The 16,275-nt window shown below is 26.3% G+C and overlaps 2 protein-coding genes across 3 annotated transcripts in view; one reads left to right on the forward strand and one right to left on the reverse strand.

Moving 5' to 3' along the window:
* The window catches only part of LOC129956971 (protein C12orf4 homolog), a 41,853-nt gene extending 32,680 nt beyond the window's left edge, over positions 1–9,173 (reverse strand). Inside the window, exons 1-2 of one of the 2 annotated variants that reach the window (XM_056069045.1) lie at positions 9,078–9,173; positions 8,561–8,631 (exon numbers count right to left, since the gene is read on the reverse strand). The gene's annotated coding sequence lies outside the window, so the exon portion shown is untranslated. The remainder of the gene's footprint in view (positions 1–8,560; positions 8,632–9,077) is intronic. The other variant, XM_056069046.1, reaches the window with a different exon arrangement.
* Positions 9,174–9,411: 238 nt separating this feature from the next.
* Positions 9,412–16,275, forward strand: part of LOC129957004 (UNC93-like protein MFSD11) — a 30,986-nt gene continuing 24,122 nt past the window's right edge. Inside the window, exons 1-3 of the mRNA XM_056069103.1 lie at positions 9,412–9,765; positions 11,805–11,866; positions 14,682–14,789. Of these exons, the coding sequence (XP_055925078.1) occupies positions 9,661–9,765; positions 11,805–11,866; positions 14,682–14,789 (275 nt within the window). The 5' untranslated portion in view covers positions 9,412–9,660. The remainder of the gene's footprint in view (positions 9,766–11,804; positions 11,867–14,681; positions 14,790–16,275) is intronic.

Genomic DNA, 16,275 nt, shown 5'->3' on the forward strand with positions numbered 1-16,275 from the left:
ATGCGACTTGACTACCATTATTTATTTTCAAAAGAATAAGCAAAATAGTTTTGTTGCTTTAATTGACAGTCATTGATTTAAAAGTGAAAACAAACATTTTGGTTATCATAATGAGCTCCAGAAATGAAACAAATGTTGAAATTCGGAAACTTGTTATTCGATTGTCTGAAGATGGTACATATCTATGAGAAATTGCAAGGGAAATTCAAAGCAGTCACGGATGCGTTCAAAAAATTATCCAGAAGTACAAAATGTATGGACAAATTGCTAATAAACTTAGAAGAGGAAGAAAAGAAATTCGTAGTGCCACGACCAAGAAAAGAGTTATTCGAGAGGTAAGAAACAATCCTAAGGTGAGTGCTACAAAAATTGCTACATCTACTTCAAGAACAATTGGAAAGTGTGTTTCTGCAGAAACAATTCGAAGAGTAATCCAAAAAGCAAATTATAATGGTCGCGTAGCCAGAACAAAACCATTCATTTCCAAAGTAAATCGATAGAGAAGAATTTCATTTGCTAAAAGTCATATTTCAAAGCCCCCTGACTTCTGGAATCAAGTAATATTCAGTGACGAAAGTCAGTTCAATGTTTTTGGTAGTGATGGTCGATGTTATGTTTGGAGAAAGCCCGATTCTGAACTTCTTCCTAAAAGCACCAATCCTTCTGTCAAGCATGGAGATAGTTCACTTCTTGTATGGGGCCGTATGTCTGCAAAAGGAGTGGGGAATTTAGTTTTCATTGATGGAATGATGGACAAAATTAAATATTTGGATATGTTGAAGAACAATTTAAAACAAAGTGCCCAGAATTTGGGTTTAGGGTCAAGTTTTCTGTTTCAACAAAATAATGACCTAAAATATATAGCTAAAATAGTTAAGTTATGGTTGTTGTATAATTATAAAATGCAATTGCACACCCCTCCTCAATCTCCAGATCTCAATGTGATTGAAAATTTGTGGGCGCAATTAGGAAAATCAGTTCAAAAACACGATATTATGGGCAAGGAACACTTAAAAAGAGTATTAGAAGGAAAATGGTCGAAAATATCTGGCCAAACAACTCAAACTCTTGTCAACTCAATGCCACACCATTTACAAAGCTGTTCTAAATGCAAAAGGATATGCAACAAAATATTAATTTATCTTTTTCTCTTTTTGTTGACAGATTTTGCTAGATGTATACTCAATTTTGTGGCTTTGGAATTTGAAACTTTGACATAAAAATTACTGTAATAAAAATATTATTGATTCCTCCGTTTTGTTTTTTAGCCTAATACTTTTGCTAATGTATATTTTGTCGTTTTTATAAATATTAGCCATAAATAGGAATGTTAAGTTGAAAAAGAATAAAATTAAAGAAGAAAGAGTATAGTGTATACTCAATTTTGGGAGCCACTGTACATTTCTAGAGCAGATTGTTTTTGAAGATGTAATTTCTCATTATTAGGAAACATCTCTTCAAAAAAGCAAATAATATTTTTCAAAATAGTAAATAGCAAGAATCTATTGGCGATATTCGTGCTATGTTATCTCTTACTCTTTGGCTCAAAAATAGAAGAGATGATATCATAATTGCAAGGCTTTTAATCCTGGTGATTATTATTCTGACTCTGTTGATTAGATTTGTCTATACAATAATCCTCACTGACAATTTTGCGGGTGAACCGAGTTTAACCCCCTTCTTCGCCAAGTTGCGATAACACGCCAAAGCTGACAATCTCCAGACTGGCAAACCTATTAACTTTCGCCTTTATTATGCGCTATGATTGGACATCTGCTCCATCGCTTTGAACATTTTGCAAAACACTGCGCAAGACCGTTGTTGGCAAGTTGGCGGTTTTTGAAAATTGCGCCATGCACTCCGGTCGTACCAATTTCGCAATTTTGAAAATAGCATCCAGCATATTATCATATACTGTTCCAAATACGCAATTCATAGGTCAAACATTTGTGCAAACTTTTAATTTTTTTTTTAGCTTTTATTCAACTAACGGGAGTTCTCTCTCCAAAATATTCTCATACATTCTTTATTAAACTTATAATGCCAGAGAATGATTTGCATCGCATTGCCGTACAACAGTTACTAAACATTGACTTTTGATGTGAATTTAGCATTTTACAGAACCTACCTGTCAACCTTGGCGAGTTATTTGGCAATTAATCCCTGACATACGGTTAATAGTATTTAAAAACCGAATTTGTGTTTTAGAGATGTTTTCTTCAACTGATCGAATCAAAAATTTTATACAAAATACTTGTAGTCACAAATTCCACACCAAATTTGATATATTTAAATCATCGCGTCTTTGCGTTATTGCGTTTATATGTTTCTAAAAGCACAGACTATTAAACATTCAACCCATAGTTGGATTTGGTTAAAAATTTTATAGATGTCTACATTATAGATATTAGATCTGTGTACCGAATTTTATATATCTAGCTTTTCTAATTATCGTGGTATACTGCAACTGCCAAACAGATAGACTTCCTCTGAACAGATTTTACTCACAAATTGATAGAAATGTCCAAATTTTGTGTAAAGATGGTATACCATATTTCAACAATCTATCTCAAGTCGTTTTTGAGTTATCTTTGTCACAGACAGATAGACAGACGGGCATTTCTCAAAAATGTGTTTTTCGAACTCAAGGAGGTCTGAAACGTGGAGATCCGTCAAAATCTCGCGTTCGAGATTTTTGATGATTACTCTACTTTCTCAATACTACGTATACGATAAAGTAAAAAGCTATCTGTAATAAGTGGTACCTTCCGATGTTTTTAGAACCTTTGAAGTCATTTGATATTTATTGAGCGTACGCCTTTGGCAATCTGTTTCATAATCTGTTATCAAGAGTAGCAAATACAATCATCATAAGCCAAAATAAACGCTGTCAGAAGTGGAATTCGAACCCACGCCCACATTCGTGGACCAGAACATACGCCTATGGCATTAGGAAATAACAGTCTTTTTTGCTAAAACTTCTGTTTTAATCATATTTCAATCAATCAATCAATAGGTATAAACATTTGATTGGAAAATGATCTAAATGAAGTAACGAATAGCATTTTATGCCTTTTGAGTCAATAAATGTTTTGATGAATTATGATTTTCATAAGACTTTTCGGTCTAATGAATTATATTTAGAAAAATATTCTTAAAAGGTCAACTTTATTGCTATTAAAACTGAGAGAATTATGAAAACTTGAATATTACTATTCATAAAAATGCCGGATTTTAGATCACTCAATTCACTGTATCAAAGACGTTACATCAATCAACATCCAAGGTTTCACCAAAGCTAATTGTTCTAAAATAATGTAGTTGTTGATTTTATTAAATTGGTGATAATCAAAGCTTCATATTCAGTTAGATTTGGTTACAGAAAAAAGAAACACTTTCTGACTGAAAATGTTGAAGTGTCAAGAATATTTTACTGAATATGATTCCTTAGGATCAAAAGACTGCATAAACATAATTTTTTCAGAAGTACATTTATAGACTGAAACAAAAAAAAAAATATATCATTTATGCCACATCCTTCAAAAAGTAAAATTAAAATTTGAATTTTATGATGAATAAAAAAAAATTGAATTGAATACTTTTTTGAGATAGTGCATAATTTATAAAAAAAAAAAAAATATTCTGTAATCCACGTAAGATTTCAGTGCAGAATGATTATGTTTTCTGTACTCACATTTTTTTTAAAAAAACATGTTTGATTTAAAGTTTTAAAAAAAGTTTATATATCGATTGAAGTTTAATCATTCCTGTTTCAAATAAGAGATCTAATTTTATGGGACTTCATATTTTGCAGAATATCAAGGAGAGACATAATACAATTAACAGAATAGCATAAAGCTTCTATAATAATATGAGTTAATTAACTATCAAAATTTGAAGCTTAAAAATATTTTGCTATAAAAATTATTAAGAGATCAAGTTACATAAAATACTTAATTGAAAATTTTCATAAGCATTAATCTTAGCAAATAAACTGGTTACCAAAAGTAGCCTGTGAGTAATAAGGTTAAATGAAGTATAAGTTGGTATTTTCAATAAGCAAGATATTAAATATGTTACTGCAAGTTCAAATTAAAAAGACAGTCATTAAAAAACAAATGATTTGCCAACTAAGCAAATTATAAATTTAAGAGCTAAAATATGAGACAAATTTGGATAAAACAACAAAAGACGGTATTAAAAGGTAAATTACTGCATCGACACATTGAAAGAAGTAAATTTTATACAATAAAAACAGATAGATTTGATTAACAATGAAAAAAGTTTAATAAGTAAACGGAAAAAAAAAAAGGAATTGCTACAAATCTTATTTAAACTAACTTTAAAAATTGATTAAAATAGCAGAATAATTGCTCAAAAATGAAATTGGTGTCATTAAAGTTCTGTAAAAAAAAAAAGATGATTTTAAAATAAATTTTGCGCAGTGTTCCAAATATTATGGTGGAAAATTGATTAAACATTTTACTTCCATTTTACCCTCTTTAGGAAAGCTTGGAAATTTTTTTAATTAGTTATTATTAAATTTTATATTATTTAATCCTTCTAGGGATCAAGGAATATTGGAACTAAATTTCAACCAAATTTCTATCTAGAAGTGTGGAATTACATAAAGCAAATCAAACAAATAATCATTCAGTTCAATTTCAAACAAACAAAACACATTTATATTTATAGATCAGATGATTGCAATAACATATATAGAAAATAGTTTGTTGCATCCATAAGCTTAAGACATCTAAAAATATTAAATTGCAGAAGAAAATTCTAAAAGCCATTTTAACAATCACTTTAATTAAATGATTAGAAATTACATATTTAATCTAATTATATCATTTAAATGGATAACAATAATTAGTAACTGTAGATAATTTAACTCTTAAAATAAGGAATATTGTCACTTGCTTATGAAATGCACAATAAAAAAAATATCGATAGCTTTAGAAGTTATGAAAATCTCTTAAATAATTCATATACAGTAAATATTGTGATATTGATTGTATATGATTTGATAAATCTAATCCTGAAATAAAAATGACCTTATGCTTAAGACCAGGCAGAATAAGAGAAAATCTAATATCCATAAGCTATAAAATCAGTTACTTACTTCTCATTATTGAAGAATAAAGTACAATAATTCTCTAACAAAAAAAAGTTATCAGAGGTATAATAATCTTTTTTGAACCCCCCCCCCAAAAAAAAATTATTTAAAACTGTGATACGACAAAGAAATAGATCTGAATTAAATTCCAACAATGAAAAGTATTATTGCAAATTACATCTAAATATTTTAATTAGTTAAAAACAGAGGATATTGCACAACTAAATATATCATTGAGAAAATGAGTTTTTGAATTTTAGGATGGCATAATCTATACTTATAATAAAGCTCAATGTGTGTGTGTGTGTGTGTTGGTGCTCTACAGGCCAGACCATTCAACCTACAGCTACCAAATTTGGGACGTGTATACCTTGGAGGCCGGGAATGTGCACATGGGGGTTATTTTTTCGAATTTTTAATTATAATTTTATTTATTTAAAAATTAAGCGAAATTTTGGCGTGTTTCTGCTATAACTTCCGAAAATATTTCCGCACAAAAAAGATTTTTACATAAAGTTAAGGTCAAAAATTTTTCTCTTAAATGATACCAATGTTTTAATATTAAAATTAAATTTCTATTTTTAATGAATCTCTAAATAAATATTTTAACTATATTTTTCAACAATTTTTTCGTACAAAATAAAAATAAAATTTAAGCTACACGAGCACGTTTCGCATTCATGGGAAAAAATACAGGAAAAAATTAGCTTTTTTCAAAGTGTTGCCATCACATTGATTAAAGCTCCAATAAAAAATAAATTAAATCTTTTTGGAAATGAAATCTGCAAAAATATAATTTTCGGCACCTGTTTGTAGGAAATGAAACAAATATGAAATATTACTTTTTCTAAAAAATAAATTCAAGAAAAATTATTTTATGATCTTTTACACTCTCTATATTATTAATCCAATAAATCAGTTTTATTTTAAGGCAAGTTTTGCTTAATATGAACAGGATATCCATTCAAATCAGGACCACAAAGCTAATTTGTAAACCTTTAGTAAGACACAGATCTGCTAAAATGGTCTAAATGGAAAATGATTATATTTTATGTAACTTGATTCAATAAATGCTCTAATAAATAACGAATTTTTGATTTTACATAAAGCTTCTGCTGTGAAAATCACGATTAACAAAATGTTCTTGAAACACTAATATTTTAAATAAAAAGAGTTAATTTCCAATCAGCTAAATCAATCACTTAAACTGACTGATTTATGAAAATCTGAATATCACTATTCAATTAAAAAAAAAAAAAAAAAAAGGATAATTTTAGATTTTTCATCGATTGTTTCAAAGAAAATACGCCAATCAGCGCACAGGTTTCTCAAGATTAATTGGCCTAAGATTATGAAAATGTTCAGTTTTTCTAAATTTTTAACATTCAAAACTACAAAAATAAGTCTTAGTTGATCGTGGAAAACCGAAACATTTATTTAAAATTTGGTGTGTCCAGAATATTTCTCAGAATATACCTTACTGCATTAAATTTAGACTTCATAATTTTTGAAATATATTTATAGGCCGAACAAAATATTATTATTGATATCATTTCAATCCTTTTGAAAGCAAAACTAAAAACTGAATTTTATGCTGAATCTGAGAAATTTTTGTTGAATTATTCTTTGAGATGTTACATAAATTATGAAAAATATTTTGTAGTTGACATAAGACTTATATACCGAGCGAAAAGTTAGAAATTACAATCCACTTCATCACTGTGTTTGTTATTCACATTAAAGTAAGAATAACTTTATTTGTATTGAAAATATTTGAATTTTGCTTTTTGTATTGAAATATGCCTTAAATTCTCTTTAAAATGATATATAATAGTTTGCATTTTGTGGAATGTAACATTTTCTATAAGCATACAAAGTTAGAAAACATAAAGATTTTCAAAAGCGTCCACAATTTTGGTCACCACTGTGTATTAAATATGGGCAGCTCTTTCATTTAAAAGGCATCAAAATAACATGTTTCACTAACGTTTTTTTTTTTTTTTTTTTTTTTTTTTAATTTTAGTCATTTCAATAGTTTTTTTTTTATGAATTTTTACTAAGCTTCCCAGGAAATATTTGATATATTAATACTTTAAATCACTTGCAAAGGATTTGAATGAGAAATCTATAAAGTTATTTCAGCGAAAATTTTTATTTATTGGAAAGATATAAAATCATTATACATTCCCTTGACTTCATCAAGAGCAGAATAAACTTATTTAGGGGGAAGGGTTCTAGGAGATGATGGTCTTGGGAGCTTCTTTGAAAACCTCATATGTAATTTACATTTTGAATTATCAATCATTACACTTTAAAGTATAGTTTTAAATACCTTACACAGATTTTTTTTAACAATTTCCTTAATAATTTCCATATTATTTCATTTTTGTAAATAATTTAATCAATCTATTTGAATAATTTAGATGCACATTGATCACCTGCTGTTTCTAATTAAAAATGTTTCATGTATAATTATATAGCTTTAATTTCATATCTCATCCAACATAATGTTTTTCATTTGGGGAAAAGGAGAACATTAAGATTCTAGTATTTTCAAAAAGAGAAGAAGGGGCATATGATAGAACACAGGAAATACACAGCTGTTTTGCCATAAATTTGCCTAGGGCACCATTTATATAAATATGTCTCTGCTCATTATAGATTTCATAGATTTACATAAAACAAAAAGCGAATGTCATTAAACAAAAGTGATTGCTACCTTAAAAAAAATTATAACTGCAATGAAGTTTCCCAATATCAAAGAAATTTGCTTTCTTTATTGATCTTTTTCCATAACACAGTTATGCTTCTGTTAATAACAGAATAAATAATGAGCATGCACATCAAATTTTTAAAAGATAATTGCAAAAATGTTATTTATAAAAAATTTCAATAGATTAGCAATCATTAAATTGCAAAATTGATGCTAAATAGTAATCCTCCCACTTAGATACAATTAAAGTTATTTTTAATTCATTCTGAAGATTGGAGATGAGAGTTATCACGATTAACTTTTTAATCTACACAAAGCTAAACAGTATATTTTTTAATGTACTGTTGAATTTCACTAAATTTAAGGTAGATCACAGGAAATGATTTTAACATTCAGTTCACAACTGGTAAACTTGCACAAAATCATTCAATAGAAAACTAACAGAATAGAACAAATAAAAATGGTAGATGAATATAACTTATTTCAACTTGACCCTAATTAATATAAACAACCAATTATGCTACATGATCATGCACATCAATACTGTACAAAAATTTCATTAATTCAGAAAAGAATTGAGACACATTAAAAAACAATGCAATAATATATTCCAAATAGTTAAAAGAAAAAGAAATATTCCAGAATACTTTACATTTAAATATTCAAACTTGATGGTTTATATTTCCACACAATAATTTTGAATATCCAACTTCAAAATTTAAACATACCTTGAATTATAATTTATTGCATAGTTTTTTATCTTAGGAATCAGAGCACTCCAGCTTACTATAAGAGAAACCTATGTAGTAGAAGAAAAGAAAAAAAAAAAAAACTTATAAAAACACCGAATCTATAGAAATAAAATCTAAATACTGAAAATAATATGAATCTATATTTGCAACTAGTATTTATCAATTCAAGGTGATAATCTCACCACATCAAAACATTTTACAGTACCTTTTAAAATATAAATACTGAAAAAGAAAAAAGGTAACAATCAACTCTGCAAAGTTATAGATATTAAGTTAAAAATAATTGTTTTTAAAAAATCAGAATAACAAGATAAATTCTAATCCGGTCGAAAAAAGATTAGAAAGATGTAAAAATATCGTATGTAAAAAATTTCATGATTCGTTAAGTTTATTTTAATTAAATCAAACTAAAGATTAAAATTTATATTATATCTTTATAAATTAAAATATAAAAATCTTGAAATCTTTGATTTAAAAAAATATCTTTGATTACTTCCAAAATCCGAAACTAAAAATTTCTCAGGATTCAAAATCCTCCTCCATCTTCTGTTGTTTATCAACAAACTCGAAATGAAATGTAATTGTTCTGCTTCTGTGCATGAATTTAAAATTGATATCAGTCATTTAATTTTTTAAATAAAGAATAGACCTTTGAAATTCTAAGTGACTCTTATAAAATCTTTATAATGAAATATACTATTTAACATTTTCAAATCTTGCGATCAAGCTTTTGAATTTTGTTGATTGATAATTATCGTCTGTTATAAAAAAAATAAAAACTTTTGTCAAAGAGGTGGCAGCACTAAACTGACAATCTCCAGGTTTTTGTTTGTGTTTTCTGCTCTTGTCTGTGATGACCTATATATATATTTAATTTTTATCTTTTCTTTCTCCCAGTTTTGAATTTCTTTCCTTGGAGGTGTTTGCGCGTCGTGTGTGATTTACAGATCTCATGAACTAGTTTAAGACGCCGCGTTTTACCTTCTTTACTTTTTTGTAACACATTTTAATTTCAGGTCGTAAACACGTTATAGTTTCATTTAATTTTGTCAGTGTTCTGTTAACTCTGCTACAACATGCCGATATCAAAAACGTTTGATAAAATGTTCTGCAATGTGCTTGCTTTAGGATTTTCTTTTATGTTAGTATTTACAGCATTCCAAACATGTGGAATGATACAGGTAAGTCTTTACTAATCAAAAGTATAATTTCCTTTTAAAGTATAATTTCATTTCCTTTAAAGTATAATTTAGTGAAAAGATTTTTATAAATTTTTTTCTTATAATATACAAATATATATTGAATATAATATAATATAAACATAATATAAAATATAAACATAGCAAACAAAATGCTCCAATTTTTAAATCAAATATACATAATTTTTGAAATTGTAATGAGATTTTCTAAATATTATTAGAGGGCAGTAACAAATCATAGTCTGTTTCATTCAGTTGTCCACTTTATGATTTTGAGTATGTGATTCATTTCAGAAATAACCAAGTGTTATTCCTTTTTTCATATCTTATTTGCTTTGATTTAATGTATTATATGATTTAGTTTGTTGAATATCCTATTTTTAAGCTGCAAGTAATCTATTTTAAGACAGTCTCTAATTTTGATTTGTGATCATGTGAAGAGAATATCACCTGAGCCAACATCTCACCTCAGAACTTTCTCACCAAATAGAGGATATTTGGTTCTCACCAAATAGAGGATATTTGGTGATTATATGTTTAACATCAATCATGCTTGCTTATACAGTGCAATGAACCTGTTACTTTTTTAATCTGAAATTAACATTTCAACTTCAGAATGCTAATATTAACTAGTTTTATAAAAAATAACATTATGTTATAGACTTGACATTTATTAATTTAAACTTGTCTGTTCATTACTACTTGATTTTTGCTACAAAAAGATTAAAATCTGTTTCACAACTGGAAAAATGCTTTATATCTTTGTCTATGAGCATTTCATTAGCTGGCATCATTGTAGTTTCAAAATTCTGATTAGAAATCATTGTTTTGAGTCTCAGTTTCCCCAAAGATTTATTGTCAGTGTGGAATTACTGCGATTTAGATATTTTTACTGTATTTGAGAAAGATGCCTGAGATTCTAATGACCATTCTTAACATAACTTTAAAGCAGATATAAAACAGAACAAATATATTTTGAACATTTATTATTATCGTTTTACCGTATAATATAAATTTCTACTTCAGAAATTATTTTTGTTTTAATTTTAATAAAATGCTTTTAACATTTCCCATTGATGCTTCATCATTTGTTTAGCATTATTCAATGAAATAAATATTTCACTATTGTTATAAATACATTAATTTTTAAAATTTTAATGATTATAATGCTTTTGTTTATAGCTATTACCAAACATAAATATTCTGAAGGATGTCACTTTTTTTTTACAATAACAGCCACCAAACTAATTATGTCAAGTTCCAAATTGTAAACCTGCTATATTTAATGCAGTTGGCATTTATTTTAGTTCCTGTTATTCTAATAGTGATAATAGTTTCTTTTATCTCCACCCGTAATTCCAATTCTTTTGTTCTATAACAATTGTTTGCTTTATCATTTTGAGAAAAATTTGTCTTATTTTGTCATATAATTATTCGTTATAAAGAGAAAAAAAAATCTTGGAAAGAATGAGTAATTCTTTATTTTAAGATGTGATCTCCAACTTTTCATGAACGCATCTCTTGTGCTTTTATTTTAAAACTTTTTTTAGATTGATCTGCTAGATCTGTTTACTCAAAAAAAGAAATGGATTTTTGTTAACTTTTACATCATTATTCAGTTTTAATTTATGCTGTTTTGAAGCTATATGATAGCTGTTTGGAAATGTATGTTATTATTCTAAAGCATAGTTAGATAGGGAATATAATTGAACTATTATTCTTGTCCCCAAATTTTCACATCATGGTAGCAGGTCTGTATTATTGTGAATAATGCTATTAACTTGTTCTTCTGACTTGTTATTATTGTATTTTACTGTTGAATATCAACATTGATTTTTTTATCTGCATCATTATTTAATATTAAAATGAAAAATATTAATATTGAAAAGATTCATTGTTATTCTGTTGAGTAACGATTAAATATTTAATATAGTATATATATATGAATAAATTTTTTGTAGTTATTATGAATTTCACATTGCTATTTTTTCATATTAATTATTAATCTTATTTATTTACAGAATATTGTTATATCTAGTATGAAAGAACAATATGAAGGCTACAATGGCAATGGTTATATTAGGTAATTATCATTGAATGTTTATAAGAATTTATTTCTGTCAAATTAAAAGTTTGTCCTACCATTGTGAATTCCTTAAAGCTTTTTTATTTGTCCAAATAAACTAAATTCTTTGGATGACTCTGAACATTATAACACTAAAGATTAGAAATTAAGAATTTAAAATGAAATGTTATTTCTGATCTAAGTGTAATGTTTTAATACTTTATATCTGATTCTATACCTTGCTAGTTTTTGTGATTCATATGATAAATTTTATGTATTAAATTGACATACATATTATTCCATTTAAGGGGGAAATAATTCTTTCTTGTTTTGCAATTTGTCTTGCAATTATTTATACTTTTAGATTACATCTTATTCAGTAATTTTGATGGATATTACTGTAATAATATTTATTCATATCTCTTGAACTGTTCATAGTATGCATTGGAAATTATATATTCTTACAAAAGTAATTCAATAAAAGAAGAATTTGAAAATAAGAATATATCATTTAAAAAATTCTGCCTTATTTAGAATTCAGTGAACATAATAATTAGTACTTTTCTTCAGTGAAGTAAAAGCAAAATAAAGAAAACTATATTTAATAATGTTATATATGAAATAGTTCCAGTTGAAATTAGCATTACATTAAAAGTAAAATTTCAATTAATAATATTGGGCACTGGATAGAAAGAGAGTTGCAATTATAATCCCCACGTGAACAAAATCGTCATTACAAATACTTTCATTATAATTAATTGATTAGTTATTAAAAATTTATTATTGTATATGTCTGATAAATTATTTCTGAAATTAAGACAATTATAATATTGTATTTTAGATATTAAAATAATTTGATGATTTTCTGTATGTGAATTCATCTGCTCTTTAAATGTGAGTTTTGAATAATATCATTCAATAGCAAAACATCCAATATTGATCCAGTCATAAGTTATTTTGCCTACATAAATTAATCCCATTTTCTAATGTGTGAATGAATATTTTATTGGTAGAGTTTGTATTTCTTAACTTTTTGTAAATTACTTTTTCGATTCTTTCTGTCATTGTAAATTCATCTAATTGTGAGGACAAATTTTGAATAACTTCTCTTCTTTTCTTTCTTTTTTTTCAGAGAGATAGCTTTTATTGAGAAATTATATATTCTCTCCAGAAATACTATTGAATCTGATAATCTGCTTTCTTTCTTTTCTAATGATTTTTAGAAATGAGAAAATATGTACTTCTCAAGATGCTATATAACAATGTAAATTCCAAAAATATCATCTCACTTTTATTTTTCAAAACCAAATTAACTATTTGAATAACATATTTTAGAAATCTTTTTGTGGGAAGAAGAAAGCTTAAAAAAAAAAAAAAAAATGGAATCTTCAATAATTATCTGATGTTGAATGCATTTTTCTTTATTAATGATGTCGTTTCATTTTTCAGATGTTATATGGCATGTCCATTGTTTCGTAAAATGAAAGCAAATATAGATTTCTTTGTTTTTGTCATATTTCAACCTATCTTATGGAAATGTGCTGAATTCAGCTAGGATGTAGATTACATCTTGTCATGATAAAAAATTTATCTCAAGATAAAGGGATTATCAAATCAATTTCAAAACAAGTTAACTGAACTTTTGTTTACTTTTGATAATAAAATAAAAAATTGTTATCTTGTTGCCCTTGCTTCCTACTTGCTTTTCTGTTATATTCATTTTCAGTTTGGAATATAGAAAGAACAAAAAATACTTTTACTTGTACTCAAACCACAAATTTTGAAAATAAGTGCAAATGCAACTAAATCATTTTTTTTTTTTTCATTAATAAATCTTTTCCAATAGTGCATTTCATTAACTTTGACTTTTTGTCTGCTCTTTGAACATAAGTCATTTATATTCAACATATGTACAAAAATTTCTGCAAATACAATAAGCATTCTCTGTAGTTGGGAAGTGCGTTTTGTTACATTTGCTTAGTTGGAAAATGCTGGATTTTGCAATTTTATCTCATTCTAAAAATTTTATTCAATTGCCAACTTAAACATTTCTGAACATCATATCTTTATTTTCACTTGCTCATTGAAAAAAAATTATATTATTATCAACTTTCAAATTAATATTCTAAATTGTTATACACATTCAGAATAGTTTAATTCACATTTTAATGCTTTTTTTAACAAACAAAAAATCACTCAACTATCTCCTTTATTTCTCAAGAAATATGAAATTTTTCTTGCATATCATAAATAATTTGTTTAATAATTGGGCTATTCCATTTTTAAATAACTGTGAAACAATGTAAATTCTTAAAATGTAGAATAAAACAAACCTATTTAATTCTTGAATATTTTTAGATTGTATGGGGATACTGTTTTTGTTCTAAAATAATATTTCCACTTGGTTGCAAATAAGTACTTGGTTACTTGGTAATAAATAGTAATTGCTTAGTTGCAAATACTTTAAGAAATCAACTATTTGAAATGGTGAATTTCCAATAATAGCTGCTTAATCTACTGAATGGAATGAATCTACATAAAAGTTAAAATGAATATTTTATACTCTGTTGTTCGAATTTTCATATAAATAGTTTTTTATAATCAGGTTTTTATAACTTTGATGAATAATTTGCTGTTTTTTATAAATAAAAAAAAATTATGATCATATAGCGTTTTTCCAATTTTTTTTATCATTATTAATATTGCTCTTAAATTTTTTTTACAGAATATGCGTTTATTTATAAAATGCTTTTAATCAGTTTGATTAAAAGCATTTGCCTGATTTACATCATTGCTTGTAAAACTTTCATTTGATGAAAATATCTTCTTTTAGTTTAGCAGTTGTTTATGCTGTGTTTGCTATATCAAATTGGGTAGCCCCATCTATCATTTTTACAATTGGACCAAAAATTTCCATGATACTTGGTGGAATTTCTTACAGGTAACTGCAAATGCTTTCAATCAATTAACTTGTTTTATATAAATTCATATTTCTTGAAATCTAATATTATTTTTTTTCAAATTAATTTTAAGAACTCAAATTTTTATATAATATTGATATTAAGTAAAAATACATGTTAAATTTTGATTATGTGTTATTTCAAATCGTCAGAAAGTTTCCAAAATTGATGTTGCATAAAGTAAATACTGATAATTCTGTATTGATAAGACATCAATCTCTCTGATTTCCTCCTTTTGAAGAAATACAAAATTATATTATCAGAGATAAAAAGTGATCACACTTCAAGTTCCACTTCAATATTGTCAATTATTTTTAAAGATAATTTATTTATATTTGTGTTATTTATAAATGCTATGTGTTATTTGAATGCTATTTGTGTTATCTAAAATCTATAGTTCTATGAAGTAAGACTATTTTCAATACCCAGAAATGCAAACGTAGTTGCCTAAATAAAGAATCCTTCTTCAAAGTCTGAAGAACTCTGGGTAAATGGCAAGATGAGTGTAATGCCTTCAAAAATATGATACAAATATCCTTCATAAAGAAGAATATCATAAAAATACTTTATTAAATTAATTAATACATACTTAATTAAAATAGATCTTATTAGTTGTAAGCCTTTTTAAAAAAATGGAAAGCAAATATTATTCATTGTCAATACAAATTATTTTCTCTACAAACTCTGCTTTATGTGTAAGTCTGAATAAGAAAATTCATTTTTGGAAACTATACTGAAAATGATTGAATCTGCTTAAAAGAGTTTAGTAACTGTTTTCTTCTGTGAAAAGCTTTTCAATTGTCTATAATTTCAAATAAAATACTGCCTTTGTTGGAAACAAAAATTTATGTATCCAACAAATCACTAATTCAAATCAAATTAAATTTTTCCTTGTGGAATTATATTGCAGAATGTTGTTACTTTATTAAAATTATAGAAAATTGCAAGATATTTAAAAATGTTCTTTTTAATCAATTTATATTGGAATAAAGGTTCAAATATGCTCTTAAGTTTTACAAATAGAACAGTGAAATAAAATAGTGAAATCATGGTTAACTTTGCACTCTTTGAACACTGTCTTACAAATACAATATTCTGAATCAAAAGGTTGCATTTTGGATCTCACAATAGGAAATTTTTCATTTTTGCTCCAAACTGAAGACTGAATTTGAAGAAAATTTTTCTTATTAAGTAACCTACTATATATCTGCCATTTAAAAAGGAATATGAAAGATGTATTACATGAAATGTAAGTTTGACATCTGGTTCAGAAAACCTAATGAAGAAGTTGAACCATATAATTTTGATATTTGTCTCGGAAAGCTAGCTACAAAGATTCACTTCTATAAAGTCCGTTTTTCTGTAATGTTGCTTATTTTGGATGCAAATGAACTGGATGTGCTCAGTGGGTTGCTTGATTTTTTTTTATTACTTATTATTGTTGTGGGTTGCTTGATTATTGTTAAT

The sequence above is a fragment of the Argiope bruennichi genome, chromosome 11 (genome assembly GCF_947563725.1).
Source record: "Argiope bruennichi chromosome 11, qqArgBrue1.1, whole genome shotgun sequence".
Taxonomy (NCBI): Eukaryota; Metazoa; Arthropoda; class Arachnida; order Araneae; family Araneidae; genus Argiope; species Argiope bruennichi.